The sequence below is a fragment of the Delphinapterus leucas genome, chromosome 4, assembly GCF_059928025.1.
Source record: "Delphinapterus leucas isolate spDelLeu-1000000601 "Yukka" chromosome 4, BTC_Dleu_Yukka2, whole genome shotgun sequence".
Lineage (NCBI taxonomy): Eukaryota > Metazoa > Chordata > Mammalia > Artiodactyla > Monodontidae > Delphinapterus > Delphinapterus leucas.
The window spans coordinates 8,515,998-8,538,931 of NC_143132.1; the positions used below are offsets into that span (position 1 = coordinate 8,515,998).

Consider the following 22,934-nt stretch of genomic DNA (forward strand, 5'->3'; position numbering starts at 1 on the left):
AACTAAGATGTGAATGCTAGAAGGTATTCTTGGTAGTAGTCATTTGGTTTTTCTTTTCTTTTTTTTAAACAAAGGCTGCATCTTTGATGATTCCAGGATTAACGGCAGAACAAAAATATCCAGTGAATGTTGGAGCTGGCAGAGGCCTTAGAGAGCTTCTGGAGCAAATCCCTTCGTTTCTCCTCAACTTTTTATTAAAAAAAATTAAAACCTAAGCAAGGGTGAAAGAATAGCACACAACCCCCATGTAGCCTTCACCTGGATTCACCACTGGTTAACGTTTTACCACAATTTGATAAAGAGGGTTTGTTTTTTTCAAAAGATGTGTATGCTACTGTCTTCAAGTAAAACACAAAGCACAGAACTTATTGTAAGTTATTTATGAGAGTATGAGTCTTCCACATTTTTGTTTCTAGGAGTTGGCAAGAGAGTGGCACTAGTTTCCACTTGGCCCTGGGCTCGTTTTCTTTATTTGAAGTAAAACCAGTAGCCTACTGGTTTGTAATGGTTCTGGATAGCTGGTTGTCACCCTACTGGGCTGTGGGCACATTCCATCTTCACATGGGCCAGCATGTGTAAAATTCTTAGAATATATCTTAAAAGTCCTAAATTTTAGAACATAAAACATCTTAGATCCACATGCTATGAGGACAACTAGTTGATCTTTTATGCCCAACAAAGGAATTCTACCAACCCTGATTTAGGAAAATTCCACTGATGACCATGTTATGTATATAGGATTTACAATTTTTCTTTCAGTTTTCCAACCCAAGTATTGTGACTTGGAACCTTAGACCTGACTGGTTACTTTTATATGAACGTTAAAAAACATTTTTTTTTTTTAGGGTTTCCCTGGTGGCACAGTGGTTGGGAGTCTGCCTGCCGATGCCGGGGACACGGGTTCGTGCCCCGGTCCGGGAGGATCCCACATGCCGCGGAGCGGCTGGGCCCGTGGGCCATGGCCGCTGGGCCTGCGCGTCCGGAGCCTGTGCTCCACAGCGGGAGAGGCCACAACAGTGAGAGGCCCGCATACTGCAAAAAAAAAAAAAAAATTTTTTTTTTTGTAAAATAGTGTACAAATGCTGTTGTATTATGTGAATATCTGCCTACCCCATTAAACTGTAATACAAGATCATCTGAAGGCAAGGAACATATGTTGTTAATACTTGTATCCCTTTTCCAGTATTTTGCCTATAGTAGGCGTTTAGTAAGTGTGTTTTGTTCGAAAACTTAAAAACATTTTGGCATTTCCCACTCAAGTATTGTGAAACGCTTCCTCCATTCCTCTGTCTGGGAGACTTGAGGGGCCTCAGGGGACGGGCCAGTAGTAAACAGCCCATGGGGCTTCGACTGGCTGCCCAGTCCAATCTAGCTGTCACCCTTTATCTAGCTGTCACCCTTTATAACGGGGTTTCGTAAACATCATGTTAGACATTTTAAAAGAATCAGCTGTTGATGTACCCGAGGAAAAGTGACAAGATGGAGCTTCATAAAAAAGTTGGAATAGTTTTGCAGAGCTGCCCTCTCCTTGTAGGACAGGTCAAGGGGACACCGTCGCTTCTCTAGACTATTGGAAAGCTTTCTGCCTTCCCTGAATCCTCCTCGTAGTGGCCACCTCTCTCTTTGCAGGTAACATGTATATCTTAATTTTGGAATCCTAGAGATGATGTTACAGTTTTAACTGAGCATTTTAGCATTTGGGATGAAGCACCGAATCTTGAATGTTAAAGCTAAAAGGAGGATTTGCAGTTTTCTCGGTTTTTATTTATTTTTTAATTTAATTATTTTTGGCTGCGTTGTGTCTTTGTTGCTTTGCGCGGGCTTTTTCTAGTTGTGGCGAGCAGGGGCCACTCTTCGTTGCAGTGCACGGGCTTCTCATTGCAATGGCTTCTATTGTTGTGGAGCACAGGCTGTAGGCGCACGGGCTTCAGTAGTTGTGGCTCGTGGGTTCTAGAGCGCAGGCTCTGTAGTTGTGGTGCCCGGGTTTAGCTGCTCCGCGGCACGTGGGATCTTCCTGGACCTGGGCTTGAACCCTTGTGCCCTGCATTGGCAGGCGGATTCTTAAACCACTGCGCCACCAGGCAAGTCCCAGTTTTCTCTTTTTTAAAAATGAGGACTAGGCAGGGCCTCCCCGCTAGTTGGGAGCAGAGCTGTTGACCAGATTCTGTGCTGGCGTCTCCTGCCCCCACGCTCCAGAGTGGCCAAGGCCAGGCTGCGGATGACACAGGTACTTAGTTTAGGATGGGTGGGGCCTTCTGACGACAAAAAGCTGAGCGCTCCAAGCCTGCGGCTGGCTCAGCATGGCGGACGGTCACATCTGTGCGTGCGCATGCGTGCGTGCGTGTGCTTGCGTGCGTGTGCTTGCGTGCCTGCGTGAGTGTGCGCCAGCCAGGACGTGCCCCCTCAGGGTGAGGCGCACCGGGCTGCCCCGCAAGCGCTCCCACTGGAGCGCTGCGCTCACCGCCCAGAGCTTTCTTGGCTTCGCAGCCTACGCTCTTCACTCCGGCAGGAACCTGTTTGTGTTGGCCTCCGACAAATGGAGGGCGTTTTACACGGGCAGGCTTAATGAAAGCCCTGGAGACTTCTACGGATGTTGAACCCAAACCCACAGGCCCTGTCAGTGTAAGTTAGCGCCTCTCGAGTAGGAGCGATGGTTGAGCTCCGACCCGGAATGCCTCCCTTTCTTTTAGAGCTGGCCATGGCTCTACTTTTGGTCTCCGCCCTTGCAGAATAGATTTCATCTCTAAAATGAGCCCATTTGGCCCAGCGGATTACCTCTGTTTTACGGGTCCACCCCAGCCTTTTGTGGTCTTCGCTAGTTGGCAGGTAACAAAAAATGCAGTAAATCGTGGCTTTTCAAAGCCGGAGCCTGAGGGAAACCTTTACATAATAAAAGGAATACAGTTTAACAGACATTTATTGAGTGCCTACTGTGTCCCAGGCATTGGGGACTGGAAATGACTGACAAGTTCAGCTGGGGGGGGGGGGTGGGCGGGGAACCTCCCATTCCTGGGGTTTAGATATCGGATGCCTTTTGTCATAAATCCTTTGGAGTTGCGGAGTTACCATTCCAAGTTTGGTCTGATCACTATGAAAGATCAGGATGTGTGGAAGTTCATCTTGTTGCTGGGCATAGGTTGTGCCCCAGGGCAGAGATGTGAGAGGCAGTCACATCAGAGCGGGACCCCCCCTTCCCCTTGGGTCCTCCCTGAGCAGTTGTGTCGGGCACTGTCCACTTTACCCTGTGCCCTTGTTCTCTGCCCCTTCCCAGGCTCTGGTTACGCTGGCAGGAGGTGAGAGAGGTGGACGAATTTCCTCTCCACCCTCTCTGCTTACAGCCCCTGTGGGTAGCTCTGTCCTCTTGCTCCTCCAAGCTGGTTGCTGGTCCAGGTGCTTCCCCACCCCTGCTCATTAATTCTCTTAACTCTGCTCACAGTTCCTTAAGTAGCCCTTCCGTTGAAGTTTTTTTTTTGTTTGTTTGTTTTTTGCTGCGGTACGCGGGCCTCTCACTGCTGCGGCCTCTCCCGCTGCGGAGCACAGGCTCTGGACACGCAGGCCCAGCGGCCATGGCTCACGGGCCCAGCCGCTCCGCGGCATGCGGGATCCTCCCGGACCGGGACATGAACCCATGTCCCCTGCGTCGGCAGGCGGACTCTCAACTACTGCGCCACCAGGGAAGCCCCCATTGAAGTCTTGAATATGCCGTCTCTTTCTGGCTGAAACCGGAGAGAGGTGAACGGTAACTCACTTAAAATGATAAAAATTCACTTATTTGTGAAAAATGTCTTCGTCTGGGCTTGCCTAAGTAGAACACAGTTGATAGTAGTAGACCCAAGCTTCAGATTTCAGTTTCTCTTACCAAAGTTGAGAAACTTTGCCCACTACCTCTCTTTCTGCAACCCCACCCCAGCTCCAAGCCGCGTGGATCTATTTTATCACTATTTCATAGTTGCGTATCATATATTGAGTTTATACCTTTCTTTGTGTTGCCTTAGGCATTTTGATAACAGTAAACAGGCTTTTCCTATGTTGCTGCATTTTGGGTTAGCTTCTCTAGCTGAGGACCGTGGGATAGGAATTAGAGCAAGGATTTGGGACCCAGACAGATTTGGTTTCGTGGGTTCAAATTCCAGCTCTGCAACTTACTGTCTGTGTGGTTTGGGCATCATTAACGCTGTCTTGTTCCGTTTCTTCTTCTGTAGATGGTGATGACAGTTCTGTGGAATTGCTGTGTGAGGGATGGGGTCCTGGTCTAAAGCACGAGTGTTCCACATGGAGTGAGTGTGCAATAAATGGTAGCGTTCATACCGTGGATGTAGCCTAGTGCCTGATGGAAACAACTTAAAATCATTTATAAAGAGACATTGCCAGCTATTTGTCCGCCTAGGTGGAAAGTCACTTGGGAAAAGTCTTGTTGTGAGAAGTCACCTTAGTAGCTTCCCTTGGTGATTTGCAGGTAAGTCAGGGAGGTATGCTGGGAAAAGCGTAGTCAGGCCCCGTGGTTAATGTGCCGGCTGCCCCTCCACTTCCTCTATGTATGCGGGGTGATTCGGCAGGGGGCTAGTGGCCTGATTGCAGAGAGAACAGGGAGCCTCTGGGGAGGAAACAGCTTGAGATTTTGAGCCCCCTCTCTTTTTTTTAAAGTGAAATTAATTTCATTCACAATGTTGTGCAACCACACCACTGTCTATTTCCAAAACTTTTTCATCACCCCAAACAGAAACTCTATACCCGATAATCAGTAACTTCTCATTCTCTCCCTCATCAGCTCCTGGTAACCTCTATTCTACTTTCTGTTTCTGTGAATTTACTTATTCTAGATATTTCACGTAAGTGGAATCATACAGCATTTGTCCTTTTGAGTCTGGCTTCTTTCACTTGGCATAATGTTTTCAAGGTTCATTTTTGTCATAGCATCTTTCAGAACTTTATTTCTTTTTATGCTTGAATAATATTCCATTGTATATATATACCACATTTTGTTTAACCATTCATCTGTCCGTTCATCTGTCGACTGACGTGCGTTATTTCCAGCTCTTGGCTGTTGTGAACAATGTTGTTCTGAACATTGGTGTTCAAGTACCTGTTCCTGTTTTCAGCTCTTTTGGGTATATACCAGGGAATCGCTGGGTTATGTGTTAATTCACTTTTTTGAGGAACTGCCAAATTGAACCCCTTGTTTTTTGTGTTTTTTTTTTGCGGTACGCGGGCCTCTCACTGTTGTGGCCTCTCCTGTTGCGGAGCACAGGCTCCGGACGCGCAGGCTCAGCGGCCATGGCTCACGGGCCCAGCCGCTCCGCGGCATGTGGGATCTTCCCGGACCGGGTCACGAATCCATGTCCCCCGCGTCGGCAGGCGGACTCTCAACCACTGCGCCACCAGGGAAGCCCGAACCCCTTGTATTTTTGAGAGTCAGCGTCACCAGGCTCACTCTGATGAATTAATATGGACCTAACTGGAAAGAAGCATCCTCAAGGGCCCCATGGGAGATCTTGCTGGCTTGGTGCCAGACTTGATACGGGGTCCAGCATGGGTGGTCTCAATCCCAGATGCCTAGGAGCAGAGAGGTGGTACACAAGAGTCCAGCTGGAGAGTCTGTCCCCGTATAGTGAGGGTCGTGCTTCTTGGCCCAGCCAGTTATTGCCATGTGGGAAGGAGTTTCTGTTTCTTCAAAAGAAGCAGGATGTGAAATATCCTGATTTTTAAGTGTTAGCAACTAGTTCAAAATGGGTGGGCCAAGTAGAACATTTCTCTGGGTTCATTTTGGCCCTTGGGTATCTGTTGGTGACAGTTGACCTGGATATTTGTGGGGATGGACTGCTTTTAGCAGTGTGTCATCACTGAACCTAGAAGCCCCTCTAGGTCCATTCATTCCAGAGTGAGAGTGCTTGGGATCAGTGGCTGAGCATATTTGGGGAAGCAGGAAGGCAGGGGCCTTGGGAATCCATGCTGGGGTGCAGTACCATCCAAGGAGGAATCTGGACAAGTTAGGCAAGGGTTGATCAGACTGCAGTGGGTCCATTGGAACTGAGACAGAAGTGTCTGCATGGGGAACCAATCAGAACACACTCATCTCAGACCCTGCCTGAGGCTCTGCTCTGCTTGGTTCTGGTGCTCAGAATAAAAGTTCACCCTGAAGGCTGCCGCATGAACAATCCCAGCCTTAAATGAGGTCAGGACCAAAAACAGTCCCGCTCTTTCAGGAGTGTCATCTTTTGATTGTAAAGATCTGCTGTGCTATGTGCCTTCATCACTTCCTTGAAGACACTGAGTGAATGTGAAATTGGTTGTGAATATTTTGTTTGTAAAATACCAGTAGTAAGAACTTTTTTTTTTTTGGTATAAATTTTCATATAAATTCTTCTACTCCTGTTTCCTCTCATATTTAACTGAGATGAAAACACCCATAAAAAGAGCTTGTATTCTATGTCTTTGTAGATTCATTTTCTGATTTACCCACTTGTAAACTTATAATGTTGCCTAGAAACTTATAATGTTATGACTGAAGCGCAACTCATCTGATTATTTACAATGAGGCAAATGTGTCTCTGAGATGGAAAACCTTTAAAAGTTATGATCAATTATTTGGTGTTTCTTGGGAAAAGGAGCACCAAAACACAAACAGAGTTGGCAATAAATATTTTGAATCCAATGCTGAATCAGAGGTATGGCTATGTTTCACCCATTGAATCTTGTTTAGATGGATAAAATTTAGCAGATAAGACAAGTGATGGGGTGGAATGGCTCTAATGTGACTGGACATAGCATACTGTACATCTCTGTACGTCTGCTACACTCCCCGTATGACATGTTAACTAACCATGGAGTAGCCACTTGTGTGTATTTGCACTAAATATAAATTTAAGCATGAATTTCTTCAGAAGTAGGGACACTGGCGTTCTTTTTGGACATTAGTGGATATAGAGTCTCCTGGACTTCGGTCATTGTTTAGTGTTGCACAAGATTGTTGCTATTTGCTTTAAAAAATCAACTTTGGGATGACATATTCAAGAAAATGCACTTAATTATGTGTAGGGTTTGATAAACATATACGCTGGAGTAACCGTCGTTGCTATCAAGATAGAGACCATTTGCAGAATCCCACAAAATTCTCTTACTCTGTTTCTCATTCAGTCCTCATCCACTCTCCCACCCCCATGCTCATCCTTGGGCAATCACTGATCTGCATTCTATCATTATAGATTAGGTTGGTCTTTTCTGGAACTTCATCTAAATGGAATCATACAGTACATACTCTTCTGTCTTTTTAAATTTTATTTTATTTATTAAATTTAAAAAAAATTTATTTTAATCAGCCTTGTGTTTTTAAGATTCATTCATTTTGTTGCCTATATGGGTAGTTAATTCCTTTTTTATTGCCAAGTAGTGTTCCATTGTATAGCTATGCCATAACTTACCTATTCTCCTGTTAGTGGGCATTGGGTTGTTTGCATTTTTTGGATATTATGAGTAAAGTTTGTACGACCATTCGTGTATAAGTCTTTGTTTGGATGTGTGTTTTCGTTTCTCTTGGTTAAATACCTAGGAATAGAATTGCTGGGTCATGTGGCAAGTGTATGTTTAATTTGATAAGAAACTGCCAAACTGTCTTCCAGAATTGTTGCACCATTTTATGTTCCCACCAGTGATGTATGAGAGCTCCAGCTACTTCACATCTTTGCAACACTAGATATTGTCAGAATTCAGAAATTTGTTCTTCTCTTTCTGGCTTACTTCACTCTGTATGACAGACTCATACAGAGTGAAGTAAGCCGGAAAGAGAAAAACTAATATCGTATATTAACTCATATATGTGGAATCTAGAAACATGGTACAGATGAACCCGTTTGCAAGGCAGAAATAGAGACACAGATGTAGAGAACAAACGTATGGACGTATGGGGGGAAAGCAGGGAAGGGGATGGTGGTGGTCGTGGGATGAATTGGGAGGTTGGGATTGACATATATACAGTAATATGTATAAAATAGATAACTAATAAGAATCTGCTGTATAAAAAAATAAATAAATTTAATTTAAAAAAAGAATGAAAAACTTAACCATTCTAACAGGTGTGTTTTCATTTCTATTTCCCTGGTGACAAATGATGTTGAGCACTTTTCATGTGCTTATTGGCCATCTGATGTTTTCATTTGGCCATATCTTCTTGCTGATGTTCTAAGTTGAATTGTTTTCTTATAATTACGTTTTAAGAGTTTTTTTTTTTTCTTCATTCTGGATACAAGTCCTTTGTCAGATATGTGTATTAAGAATAGTTTCTCTCAGTTTGTTGTCTTTTCATTTTCATTAACATTAACCCTTGAAGAGCAGCAGTTCTTAGAGTTCTTAATTTTTATAATGTCCAGCTTATCATTTTTTAAAAAAATAAATTTATTTATTTATTTATTTTTGGCTGTGTTGGGTCTTCGTTTCTGTGCGAGAACTTTCTCTAGTTGTGGCGAGCCGGGGCCACTCTTCATCGCGGTGCGCAGGCCTCTCACTGTCGCGGCCTCTTGTTGCAGAGCACAGGCTCCAAACGCGCAGGCTCAGTAGTTGTGGCTCATGGGCCCAGTTGCTCCGTGGCCTGTGGGATCTTCCCAGACCAGGGCTCGAACCCACGTCCCCTGCATTGGCAGGCAGATTCTCAACCACTGCGCCACCAGGAAAGCCCTATCATTTTTTTTAATTTGATGGTTCATGTTTCTTTTGTTGTATCTGAGAAAAGATTTACCTATCCTAAGATCAGAAAGTTTTTCTCCTGTATTTTATTTTAGAAGTTTTATATTTTTACATTTAGGTCTGTGATTCATTTCAAGTTACTTTTGGTATACATGTAAGGGTCAAGGTGTTTTGGGTTTTTTTTTGTTTTTTTGCCTATGTGTGTCCCATTTTTTCAGCACCATGTATTGAAAAGAAGATTTTTTTCAGGTGAATTACCTTGTTGAAAATCAACTGAACATATATGTGTGGCACTATTTCTGGACTCTGTTCTGTTTTTAGAAATATATGTCTGTCTGTAAGGAAATACCATACTGTCTTGATCCCTGCAGCTTTATAATAAATCTTGAAGTCAGATAAGGTAAATCTTCCAACTTTTTTCTTCCCGAAATTGTTTTGGTCATTCTAGGCCTATTCTATATCTATGTAAGTTTTAGAAGGAGCTTGCTAGGATTTTGATTCGAATTGCATCGATTCCATAGATCAATTTGGAGAAGAATTGACGTCAATAATATTGAGTGTTCTGATCCATGAACATGGTATATCTCTTCAGTTATTTAGGACTTCTTTAATTTTAAATTCAGTAGTGTTTGTAGTTTTCAGTGTACAGTTCTGGCACATACTTTCTTTAATTTATTCCTAAATGTTTCAGATCTATTGATGCCATTGAAAATGGTATTTAAAAAAATTCAGACTCCAGATATTCATGGCTAGAAATAAACCCAGTTTTTGTATATTGACCTTGTATTTTGCAACCTTGCTAAAAGTACTAGTTCTAGTACTTTTTTGGTGGATTCCTTGGGGTTTTCATGTTGTGTGCAACATGTCCCAATAGGAAACAAAGGCACATTCACTTTCCTTGAGAATAGCTAGTGTTTCCCTAGTGCTGTGGCTGGTTCAAAGGGGCCAACATTTATGTGACTATAAAATGTTGTTTTTGGTTCCACCTAAATTGTATTTAATTAGCCTGAAATCTTAGAGAAAGGTAAGTACTAAATTCTTGAAGTTCAAATGTTTAAAAAAATAACATTAATTAGAAGGTTTTAATGAATTTCATTGGAGTGGAATTTGATAGCAGTTGTCTTATTTTCAACAGGACTGATTTGACTTTAACGATTTCATATTTCTTTTTGATGCTGTGTATCCATTTCAAGGCCATCTCTTAGTTTGCCTTTTCTGGGCTTTCCCTCTTGATATACCTAGTTATGTTTCTTACTTGTGGGATGTGTTTGGTAAGGAATTTAATATGCATTTATATGATGAACGCTTATTAAGCATGCAGCATTTGCCAGACTTGGTACCGGGTGCCATGGATACAGTGTGAGCCAGACAGAAGCGTGCATTTGCTGTCTTTATGGAGCTTACATTCTAGCAAGACAGTGGGACATTGAGTAAATGATTATGCAAACTATGGAATTACAATTTGAAAAGTGCTATAAAGCCACTAAGTTTATGAAAGAGAGTCCTAACTTAGACTGGGACAGGCTGTGGGTCGGAGAAATCTTTCCTGAAGCAGTGACATTTTTGCATGCTCCGATAGTTGTGTTTATAGAGTTAGGTAGACTTGAGAGTAGGGGGTTGGTAATACTACTTATGCCAACCCATTTACCTTGATATATATGCTCCAAACTTTTTTCTTCACTAGCATTTCTACACCGCCTTAGTGGTCATTGGTAGAGTTAAACCAAGAATCAAGAATTAATTCCTTTTACTTTTATGATAGCAGCTAATTCTGTAGCTCTGAAGTCATCATTGTAACTTAAGTCCATTTGAGAGGACATACAAGGCAGATTTGCATCAAACAGGTAGTAATTTTGATACTTCTTGTGACCAGAGTTTTATTCTCCTGTCTAGGGATAACGGGGATGGGCGACCCATGTGTACTCGGTTTTACTTGACGGCTTACAGTTGCATTTGACTATTGAGAATATAAATATTTAGGAGAATTATAGGTGGTATACAGTTATATTTCTTAATAAGTTCCATGCCTTGTTTTATATCTTTTTAGATTCTCTTTTTTCTGAATAACTTACTTGGCTCTGATTAAGTCCTGAAAGATTATATGAAAGAAGTATTAAAAAAAAAAACTCTCATATACCTTGCTTACATCAATTTTAATTTATTTTGCATATTTGTGCATCTCTAAGTGTTGCTTTCAAAAACAAACAATTTATTAGTTGAATGATATATAGATGGCCAGTTGGATAATTTGCTCCATAGGAAATTCCCTGCTTTATTCCTGTCTGAAAGGTCTACCTGGTGCTAGCTGTTTCTTTTTGGTTTTATCTTGATTTTCATAGACTTTGAATGGGGGATTCACATTGCCTACGCCTGCTGAATAACTGTTTAACTCTTGCTTTAATGTTAGTGAAAACTGTTAATGAAACAGTTAATGAGTTAATGAAAACTCTTAATGAAACAGTTAATGAGTTAATGAAAACTGAAGTTAGTTAAGAAGTGTTTATTGTTCAGAGTATTTCCCTCTCTTTTTTTATGATTTAACCTATTCCCTGATGTATCTTTAGCCTGTGCAGTGCCCTTGTGAAATCCAGCTGTCCTGGGGAATGTGATGAAGGAAATTTGGATTTGTTCGCTTTATACTTTAAGGGCATTGACTAAAGTTTAAGGAGCAGAGTTGGTTATAACTAATGGCCAGGTTTGAGGTTTGGGGGTGTCTTAGTCAATACAGGCTGCTAAAACAGGATAGCATAGACTGGGCAGCTTATAAACAACAGACACTTATTTTTCATACTTTTGGTGGCTGGAGGTCTGAGATCAGTGTGCCAGCATGGTTGTTCTGGTGAGGGCCCTCTCCCAGGTTGCAGGCAAACATCTTTTTGCTATGTCCTCACTTGGTGGAGAGGGTGAAGGATCTCTCTGGGATTGCCTTTTTTTCAAAAAAATAAATTTATTTATTTATGGCTGCGTTGGGTCTTCGTTGCTGCATGCAGGCTTTCTCTAGTTTCGGTGAGCGGGGCTACTCTTCGTTGCGGCGTGTGGGCTTCTCATTGCAGTCGCTTCTCTTGTTGTGGAGCACGGGCTCTAGGTGCACGGGCTTCAGTAGTTGTGGCTCGCGGGCTACAGAGCGCAGGCTCAGTAGTTGTGGCGCACGGGTTTAGTTGTCCTGCGGCATGTGGGATCTTCCCGGGCCAGGGCTTGAACGTGTGTCCCCTGCATTGGCAGGCGTATTCTTAACCACTGCGCCACTAGGGAAGTCCTGGGATTGGTTTTTATTTTATTTTATTTTTATTTATTTATTTTTTTTGTGGTACGCGGGCTTCTCACTGTTGTGACCTCTCCCGTTGTGGAGCACAGGCTCCGGACGCGCAGGCTCAGCGGCCATGGCTCACGGGCCTAGCCGCTCTGCGGCATGTGGGATCCTCCCGGACCTGGGCACGAACCCGTGTCCCCTGCATCGGCAGGCGGACTCTCAACCACTGCGCCACCAGGGAAGCCCCCTGGGATTGGTTTTTTAAAGGTACTATCCCATTCATGAGGGCTCCACCCTCATGACTTAATCATACCCAAAGGCCCCACCTCCAAATACCATCGCCTTGGGGATTAATTAGAATTTCAACACATGGATTTTTGGGATACAAACATTCAGCACATAATAGGGGGTTACTTTTATAATTTATTCATTTTTATTCTTACTCCAGTAGAGTGTATATTAAAGAATTAATGGTGAACAGGGAATATTCCATTTAAAATTTTTCTTGGTTCTTTGTGCAAGGATGGAAAGTTAGTGCTGTAACTCCTGGTGGCTCACTTCAGCTTGACCTCTTCCAATGACTTTTCTGGTGCTCGTTCAAGCAGGATCACCCCTGTGCCTGTCTCATATAGCATGTAGCTGTGTGTGGCTGCAGAAAAGCAGAAAATCATGCCGACTGCTCACTCTGAATTCAGAAGCACTAACCTTAGATGAACCTTGAATGCTTCTGCTTGCGCATACGATTTTCCCTGCTTCCTTCATTTTCTCACTCTCCTTTCTCAAACCTCCAGCACCTCCTTCCTCCTTTTCACTCTTGGCTGAGCCTCTTTCTTCCTATTTATAGAGAAGATAGAAGGAATCAGAAGATGATATCACCAGCACCCAGCGCCAGGACTCCCAACTGTGGGTGGCTTTGGAGCAGGGTGGTGGCAGTGTAGATCAATTCCCAGGGCTGGCTGTGTAGCCAGCAAGGGGTGAGGGAGGGCTGCGATCCAGTGGGGAAGCTGGGCTGATGTCCCCAGAGGTGATATGAATCCTGCCCATCCCAATGGATAAAGAGCTCTGCTTTCAAGGCCGACCTCTCAGCTTGATCATTAGGCCCCACCCCTTACCTGTTTACCTGTTTTCTTTTCTCCATAGGATCGCTCACACTGTCATAAAAAAAAAAAAAAATCGTGCTGTTATTTCTCTCGTTTAATAACCAAACAAAACCTGTTTTGACTTCATTCCTCCCTGTAGCCACTGTCCCATTCTTCCTTTTCCTTGAGAGGAAATTCCTTGGCAGTGTTTTGTCCTCGGGGTCTACAGTTTCTCTCCTTCCCCAGAGAGGCTGTTGGTTACTTCTCAGTCCTCTTTTTACTGCCCTGTCATCCTCTTCTGCCTCCTTGCCGCCTGCAGAAGTGGACTCCCAGGACTGACTGGACGCTCTGCGCCAGCACGTGCGTGTGTGTGCGTGCACACACACACACACACTTGAAGATTCTTGTGCTGTAATATGTCTCACCCTCTGGGTTTCTTCTGATCACTTCCTTTGAAGCCATTTAACTTGTTCCTCTAACCTGTGTATTTTCTGCAAATTGGAAGTGAATTTTAAAGCTTCATTAATAGAATTTAGCTAAATGACATTTCATCTTTGAAGCTGCTTCTCTTAGGCACGTGGAGCTTTGGGACAGACTCCTGATATTAACAGAAGGACCCATCTCCTCTTTGGAAGTGCCTGGCATTTGCATGAAGGTGGCCCAGGAGTCCAGATCAGCATTTACTGTGACTGACAGATTCTAGTATGTTTTGCTCTGGCCTCTCAGGATGCTGACTCCCCCCAACCCCCTGATGCTCCACCCCAGGAGGAGGCCCCTGGGGCTTTCAGGGTGCAAGAGGAAGTTGCAGCCTCTTGGGAGGGTGGGTAGAGAGCTCTGTACTAGGTTAGATAATATCTCCTGTAGTTCTGCCCTCCCCTCCTTGGGGAGGCAAAGAGAAAAGCCTCTTTGGGTACCCCGTTACTTTCACTGTTGGTAACCCGTCAGTGGCTGGTGATGGTCAGCTTGTCTATGAGAGGAGGTGGAGGTCCTGCAGAGGCTGAGAGCGAATTCTCTAGTATCTTAGTACTTTGTCTTCTGTGACTTTTCACCTAGGTTTTTATTTCCCCAGATGAGATAATGAATTTCCTTGAGGGTGGAAATATAAAGTTATAAATTTTCTGTAAAATTCATAGAGGACTAGAGAATCACTAATGAACTCTAGAACTGGAGAGGACTTTTGAGAATTTAGGATATAGTTAGTGTAGGATAGAAATGTACTTATTTCCCTGGATCTTGGTTTCTGAATAGTTTAATTTTATAATATAGGTATATTTAGTTACTTATTGTCTATTGTATAATAGTTTATATGTTCAGACTATGTTAATCTAGCTTTTATTGGTCATGAATTAGGACGTTCTTATATTACCAAAATGGCATTTTAAGGAAAAGCTACCATCGTCTAACATAATGCCAAATTACGACCTTTCCATTTCTTTCTTTATGACACAGGAAATCCGGGATCCTCTTATGCAGTGGCTGGGGAAACATGTGGATGCTGAAGGAGTAATAAAATCTAGCAAGCTCTCCCTTAAATTCGTTTCATCCTACACGTTTGAAATAGAAATCACCCCATCTGCTATACCTGTGGTGACTGACATAGAGACCTTCTCATCAGAAAATTTTAACTTTGAGATCTACCAACAAAATTTGCAGACAAAGAAACTTGGAAAAGTAATTCTGTTTGCTGAAGTGACAACCACCACAATGAGTCTTCTGGACGGGTAAGTTCTGGCCAGGCTGGCTTCTCTACCTGCTTGGAGGAATCCAGTTATGTTGATCGTTCTCTCTAACCAGTGCTGGGTGAGAGGGATAGAGATTTAGAACGATAACTCTTAATAAAGCGCTAGCAAGATGGGAGTACCCTGTCCTAGAGGAGTTAAAATGTAGGAAAAGAAATTAAAGTTCTTTGGTCAAAGATTTGTGTTTTAAAGAATGGGGGATTTTTGTGCCTTGTGACTCTCTTCCTTTAATCTGGCCTTTCAGAATGTCTTTGGAAAGAAGAACATTAGGAAAAAAGATGTTTAGCAGGTGGCACGGGTGTTCATGTTACCGCTTTACATTTGTGTTGTTATAATCAGTGTTAAGATGTTATAACCAGTTTAAGATGTTTTGCAGGAGCATTAGGATAGCAAATTTGAATGACATGTAAGCTGTGTTAAATTAAATAAATTAGAGCTTTGTACTTTGAAAACCTGTTTTGGTATGTTCCTATCCAATGCATTTTTAAAGCGCTCTGTAATCCCATTTGGATGTTCAAAATTTACTCTTATTGCAACTTTTCCTTTTTATTCCTTCTGTTTCATGGACTTTGATTAAAGGTTTAAAAATGGAAAACAGATGAAAGGAATTTTTAAACTCCAAATTAGTCAGTATTAGGTAATACTCTTATGTTGAGATAGATAGTTTAAAAAGGAGGGTTATAGAGGGAGTGAATAAGAAAAGCATCTTCCTTCAACATGGGACTAATATTTAAGGAATGTAAGACTCCACCCCCCCAGCCCCCCATTTAGTTTCTAGACACTTCCACCTGCGGGACTGCACAATTAGACAGATACATAGTTCAACATATGGAACGTGTGGAAGTATTTTGGCTTCTTAACAATAATTTCTGGATTTGCTAGTATGTTGATAGAAACTGATGAGATCATTTTAGGATTTCATGACTGTCATACTCACAGTCATGGAAATGGCAATTTTAGTGTACGTATAGGATGTAGGAAAAGCATTAGTATTATGGGGGAATTAGCAGAGTGAGGAGGTGAAGTAAGAAGGGGAATGTGAGCAATGGTAATGAACAGTTCTTGTTGCCCGAGTTGTGTCGTGTTGTCATAGGTACTTTTTTTTTTTTCCAGTGTTCCCATCCTCTCCTGCCTCTACTCCCCTCCCCCTGCCAATCCCTTGAATCCCTGTAGAGAAGAAAACACCTGTATTTGTATGGAGCAGTTATTACTCGCTTGTACAAATTCTGTGATAATCTTTTGTTACTGCAGTGAACTATATCGAAAAGGTGACCCATTATAATCATATTTTCCAAATAAAAAATGAGACACAATATTTAACAAGAGATTTTGGGAGGTGAAATTCAGATGGAAAAGCGTTGGCGCTTCCAGACCATTTTGGCTGTTTTTGTGGACAACAGTGAAGAATATTTTGTGTTGGGGAAATCTTGAAACTTTGAGATTATCGCTATTGAGTTTGGGCAGTGTATTACCAAGAGGGCTGTGAGTGCCTTGCTAGGGTGGGTAGACCGAGGCTCCTGTGTAATCGTATGGTTGGGTTTCCTTATACCCCGGTGAGGCTGTGTTGTGGGATGGAAAAGAAATGCCGTGTAAATAACAGTTTTATTACGCTTGACTATCTGTAAGTTCAGTTTTGATATTGAACTTTTTTTGAAAAATGAAAATTCCACCTTAAGCAACTTGGGTCTGTAAAAGTGTGCTTGAGCTCGACAATAGTGGAGTTGGGAAACTTCTGTAGGGTTAAAGCTTGTTATTTTTACAAAAGAGAAACATTTCAGCTTTTCCAAAGAGCATTTAGGAATCTTTGTTTCTTTTCTTGTCTAGTCTCCAGAGTGTGGGTGGTAAAATGGCTTTGATGATTACTGATGAAGCTCTGCTTCGCACAGAGCAGGCGGTGAATAAGCAGGCGCCTTCCACCATGACTTAGCATAGATGTCCTCTTCCACCGCACACGTGGGTTCCTTCCTAACACTAAGAGAAAGGTACTCACTGCAGCCTACTGAGTCAGCGAGGCTGGGGAGAGGTTCCTGGGCGGCTGTAGCCTTTTTTACAAGGAACTTGAAGAGGTCACCTTGGTGTCAAAAAGCTCCCAGAATTATCCACAAAGGGGTCAGGAGATAGGTAAATGAAACATTATTATTTTCTAAGAGGAAGAGTGAAGACATTTCTACAGCTAACATTATATTTGATCCTATAAATGAGCTACTCTTATGGAAACAGTATATTGTTGTGGTTATAACAACAATAATAGTAGCTAATAGGTATTGAAAGCTTTTATATTCCATACACTGCTTTTATGTACTTTATATGTATCGACTAATTTCATACATCACACCAGTGTGTAGAATGCTAGGTAACAGAATTTATAGTATGTGGAATTGTTCCTATTTCTGATAAACACTGACATTTTGTTTTCAGAGCTTTTCCCTATGATGATACAGCTTCTAACAGACGTGTGGTCTACCTCCCAAGCTACCGAAGGCCAGGCCTCGATTGAATGCTTTGCTGCTGCATGACAGTGTTCATTAGCGGTGAACCTGTGAGACCCATGTCCTTGCCAGCTGCCCCCGCCCAGATCCCATCTGCATTTTTAGGCCTGTTTCTTATGATGAGCACAAGATCTAAGCCCTAGCACATCCCATTCAGGTACCAATTTCTAGGTCAGTTGGGGTTAGGTTCAGCTGTGTGAGACAGTGATCCCCCAAATTAAAGTGGCTTAAATAGGATTGAAGTTTTTTACTGTATATGAGATGGACTGAGATGGACAGCCTAGGGCCGAGTGTGGCTCACAGTGTCCAGGACCCAGTTGAGTTGCTCTGTCACCCTCAGCAAGTGGTCCAAGAGGCGACCCACTCATTTATATTCCCTCTCATTGTAGCCGGTAAGCAGAAGGAGAGGGGATAGTAGCGTGTGCCCCCATTCTTTTTTTTTTTAATATTTTTTAAAAATTTATTTTTTATTTATTTTTGGCCACATTGGGTCTTCGTTGCTGCACACGGTCTTTCTCTAGTTGTGGCCAGCGCAGGCTACTCTTCGTTGTGGAGCACTGGCTTCTCACTGCAGTGGCTTCTCTTGTTGTGGAGCACGGGCTTTAGGCACGGGCTTCAGTAGTTGTGGCACGCAGGCTCAGTAGTTGTGGTTCGTGGGCTCTAGAGCACAGGCTCAGTAGTTGTGGCGCACGGGCTTAGTTGCTCCGCCGCATGTGGGATCTTCCCGGACCAGGGCTCGAACCCGTGTCCCCTGCATTGGCAGGCAGATTCTTAACCACTTTGCCACCAGGGAAACCCACCCCCATTCTTTATGGACTCTTTCAGAAGTTGCTCATGATATTTTTGTTTATATCCCAGGGCTAGAACCTAGTTACATGACCATATTAACCTACAAAGAAGGCTAAGAAATAACTGTGGTCTTTATACTTGGCACCCATGAATCCACTGGATATTAGGGTTCTGTTACCAAGGAGGAGAGGAGGTAGGTAGTAGAGGATGCTTAGAAGTCTTTGAAACAAGCATGTACTTTCTGTGTGTTGGACTCCTAAAAAAATAGCAGGAGGCCTTTAGGTAGCATATACATTATGATGGCCCCAATGCTTGCAAAATTTAAAATCATAGGTAGAAATAATTATTTGACAGGTAACTCTGGTTTTATTTCACTGCTTGTTCAGTGCCATTACAGGTCTTTTTCTTGTGTTATTATAAATCCAGGAGGATTTGGAAATTTTTCTTTTAACAAATTATTGGAGGATATATTTTCTTCTTTGACCACAAACCCAGCTTAAACTACTGTGGCACTGAGGTGGCATTGAAAGCTTTCATTTGATCTCTGGATAAGGGAGCGTGCTGGTCTTGAAGACATGAACCACCACTACCATCACCTCCTGCCCCACCCTGTGAATTTTAAAGCTATGTTAGTGGTTCTGTGGAGGGGAAAGAGCTCTGGTGGGGAGGAGTGGTGGAAGGAAGTACGGGAGTTGCTTGCCGATTACGTCAAGGTACTGTGGACTCCCCCTCCAAAAATAAAAAGCGAAAACCATGTGAATGAGTGATGTTTCCTCGATAGTCTGACTTGGCTGTGCCACCCAACCAAGTCTGGTTGGAAGAGGTAATTTTACCCTGTATCCCGCATCCCAGTCCTTTTTTCTGACACATATTTCTGACCATGAAATGCATTTTCTACTCTGTTGTCAGGGTAACACCTTTTGGATGAAATGCTGGTTTTGATTGACTTAGGCGGTCTTTCTTTTTTTTCCTCCTGTGTTATTTCCTGGTAGGTTTCCCTCTGACCAGTTAGCTCAGCTGGCTGGTAGAGACCCAGGGGTATGGGTTTAGTACACTGTCTGGACCAGTGAACTTTACTGTGTTCCATGGTCAGTCCTATAGCTACAGACCCAGGAAGCCATTTGAAACTGTGAGCTGTTGTTGGTCGGGCCTTCCAGACAAGGGGGTGTGGATGGGCCACTGCTCATCCCTCGTCACTCCTGGACAAGCACCTCCAGGTGCCCCCTGCCCTGGTTTGGTCAGGAGTGCTGCACATCTTGTTCAATCTCCTGATGAGTGATGATTGGCCCTCATCTGTGGGGAAGGCGGGAAGGGGGAAAGCTAGACCTTGGAGCACTGGGTTTAGGGTAACTGAGTCATTGTGACAGTTGTGGAATCGTCTTTTATTTGACTGATAGTATCTTTTTTTTTTTTCGGTACGCGGGCCTCTCACTGTTGTGGCCTCTCCCGTTGCGGAGCACAGGCTCCGGACATGCAGGCTCAGCAGCCATGGCTGGCGGGCCCAGCCGCTCCGCGGCATGTGGGATCTTCCCGGACCGGGGCACGAACCCGTGTCCCCTGCATCGGCAGGCGGACTCTCAACCACTGCGCCACCGGGGAAGCCCAATAGCGTCTTTTTTGACGACTTGCACCAAGCCTCTGTCGGGTATCGAAGCAACTTATGTGTGAAGCCACAGTGTGTGGTGAGCCAGATGAACACAAACTTGTTTATACTGATTCCCTTTGCATACTTGTACATCCCGACTAAACTGGCCACGGATGGGCTACTTTTTATTTGTAAAGAGTAACTTAGATTCCTTTATTACGGAAGTTTATCTTCTAACCATTGTTTTAAGTCCTTTGATTTTTCAGGCTTAAGTTTGCCTTCATCATACATGGAATAAGCATTTACGGAGCGCCTGCCGTACGCCAGGCACTGTGTTAGGCACTGGAGAGAGAATGATGGGGAGTGTACTGTCCTTGCCTCACAGTACGTTGGAAGATGCAGATCCCAGTGCACAGTGAGTTCATACAGGTCTCTGCACCCTTGGTCTGAGCCTGGTAGTTCGGGCAGAAAGAGAGAAGTAGGCACAGCAGAGAGCACGTTGCTGGGAGAGAAGTAGACTGATCAGTGAAGTTTTTGGAGCAGTTACTGTGTCAGGCATTGTCCCTAATGCCTAAAGCTCACAGTCTGGTAGGGAAATGCTGGAACTTAAGACTTTATCACCAACTATCTATGTAACCTTGACAGTCTCAGCCTCCTGGGCCTTGCTTTTCTTAACTGTGAGACCTGGGCGCTAGACACACCCCAGGCCCTTTGATCAAATGATCCTGGAGTCAGAATTCTATACCCCGCCAAGCCTTTCTGGCTCTCAGTAGCCTCCAGTGCCTTTAGAGGGCTGAAATGGTTTTGTGAACTAGCTTCATGTTAGTTGAGGAAAACTTGCTTTGGAAACAGTTGACTTTCTACAAGCAAAGGGAAAGAAATGGAAAGCAGTCCCATAAAGTCATTAAAAATATATTCGGGGGAAATTGCACTGGGGAGAATAGCCAGCATCATTTAAGAGAGACGGTATTTTTGTTTCACAATTTGGGGCCAGTCCCAGGTTTTCACCTCTATGCATACGTGTCTAGTCAGTCCCAAACATCTCTTTCTGCCTTTCTTCCCTTCTGATTCTGCTCCCCTAACTCGCTCTACTGTGCACCCTCCTCCCCAGAAGTTGAGGCCTGAGAGGACAGAAATTGGACTGGAACTAATTTAATGGCTGAGTGACCTCACAGTAGAGAAACAGCCGGATCCTAATAGGGGTCTTTGTCTACATTTCCACCCTGGCTGGTAGCATGCCAGTCAAGAGTCAAGCTGGAGACACAGGTGGAAGCGATTAGACCTGTCATAAGGTTTGAAAAATTGATTCTGGAGGCGGAGTGAGTAGATTGAACTTGACAGTGTTGTCCTAGAGATTCTAAGGGAAAATTCTGTAGTTTAATTTGAAATCCCTTGATTATTCATTAGCTTTCCAGATGGCTTTTGTTGATGTTTTACATATTAATGCCTGTATTGTGTTATTGGTGCACTCTTAATGTGCACATAGGTAATGAGCAAAGAATAAATACATTGGTAAGTGTCCCAAATTAATGGGATGTTAGCCTAATTGTGAAATAAAGGGTTTTTAAGAAGTTGATTGCTTTGGAATAATTAGTGTGAGCTTTTTATAGGCCAATTTGGTACTTTTAAAGTGAAAATTATTGGAGAGTTTTAAAGAAACCTTCATTTTAATGTTTACTTCTAAATTAAGGTTTAGAATATAACTCCAGCCTTTGACTCTAGTGGTCATGACTAAAGAGTTATTCTGGCCAGTTCTCTATCAAATGCTTTTTTTTGGTCTCAATTCCACACCTGAATAAGTTAACCTTTCACATGCCAAGCTCCTGGAATTGAATTATAAAATGGCCTGTTATTTTCCTGAAATGTCTCCATATTACTTTTTAGTGTTCTAGGATGTTTATTTTTACATTTTTGTAACTAATTTTTTTTAAGTAAGGCAAACATTATGATGCTTGCCGTTTTGTGATGGCTAACAGTGTGTTCTATTAAGATAGCATCTTCATTAGAATTGGACCTTCTTTCTGTCTTTCTCTCAATGTTGAACAACGTTTAACAACCTGAAAGGTCCCAAGTTTTACGGTACGGAAGAGTGAGACCGAATGTGACCATCAAGCTGATGCCGTGCGGGTGATGAAACCCTTCAGGGGCACTTGGACAAGCCACCCAGCCATCGTTCTGGTTCTCCTGTGGTCCGGAACACAGTGGAAGCCCTTCCCCTGGAACCGTTCTCCAAACTCCCAGCACAGTCTTTTGCACGTTCTCAGTGGTGGGTGACTGTCTTAATCTTTCAAGGGTATACCAGACTTTTAGGTAAAAAATAGATCCTATGGTAGGGTATCCATTGTGGGAGGTATTTGTAGAAACTGCGTAGTTCCCCACGTTCACTCGTTTCACATGACTGAGGATGAAGTATCTTGGTTTGACCTAGGGGCTTAGAGCTTAGGATGGAGTATTGCTGCCCTGGATTGGAATCCCAGTTCCACCTTTTACTGCATGAATAACCTTGGGCAAATCAGTAACCTTTCAAGCTTCCATTTCCTTATCTGTATGAAGTAGCTGGCAATAGTCTCAGCTTTTTAATTTTCTTTCCTTTCCAAGTTCAGTCACTCTGCTAATTTCTCTTCAGCACCAGCTATGTGCAGGACTCTGCACTAGGCCCTGGCACCCAGTGGGGATACAGTAGATGTGGGACCTTCCCTCCAGAAGCCTGCATTCCACTCCAGGATAGGGTGAGGCTGTACTGAAATACATCTGCAAAGCTCTTAGAGCATAGCTCATATTTATTGATCTCTCTTTATTATTTAAGCTTTAGATACTATTCTTTTTTTCTTTTTGACCTTTTTTGACCAATGCATTGTTCCAGTGGCGGTGCTGTGAGCACCCGTGAAACAAATCAGTGTCAACTTGGCTCAAGAGCGTGATGTGCGTTTTCTTGGGGTTGAGCTTTTGTTGAAGATTTTGACAATTTTTTCTCATCATACTAGCAGCACAATGGCTCATCACTGGTTATTGTTTTGGGAAAAATGTTTTGTTTGAGTCCAGCTTTTCTTGAAAGATCAGAAAACATAGTTGACTGTCTCTGTGTTTCCCTTAAAATATGTGCAGCCAGTTCTCTCTCTCTCTTTTTTTAACCTAACTTTTTATTTAGAACTTAATATTTTATCATTTTCATAGGTAACAAGTGTCAGCTCAAAAGAGCCAAAACTTCAGCAATTTGAATGTAATTATCAGTCCCATGGGTATGCCTTGTGCATTACCTATATCTTCCTCGAGAGCCCTAAACCTTTTGTGTCAGTCAGAACGCATGGATTTGATATTGTTTCATTC

The 22,934-nt window shown here is 43.1% G+C and overlaps 1 protein-coding gene across 2 annotated transcripts in view; it reads left to right on the plus strand.

The window, feature by feature from the left end:
- Positions 1 to 22,934, plus strand: part of HLCS (holocarboxylase synthetase) — a 195,681-nt gene that overhangs the window by 40,531 nt on the left and 132,216 nt on the right. For both annotated transcript variants that reach the window (XM_022552978.3, XM_022552980.3), the window contains exon 6: positions 14,455 to 14,726. In XM_022552978.3, the coding sequence (XP_022408686.2) occupies positions 14,455 to 14,726 (272 nt within the window). The remainder of the gene's footprint in view (positions 1 to 14,454; positions 14,727 to 22,934) is intronic.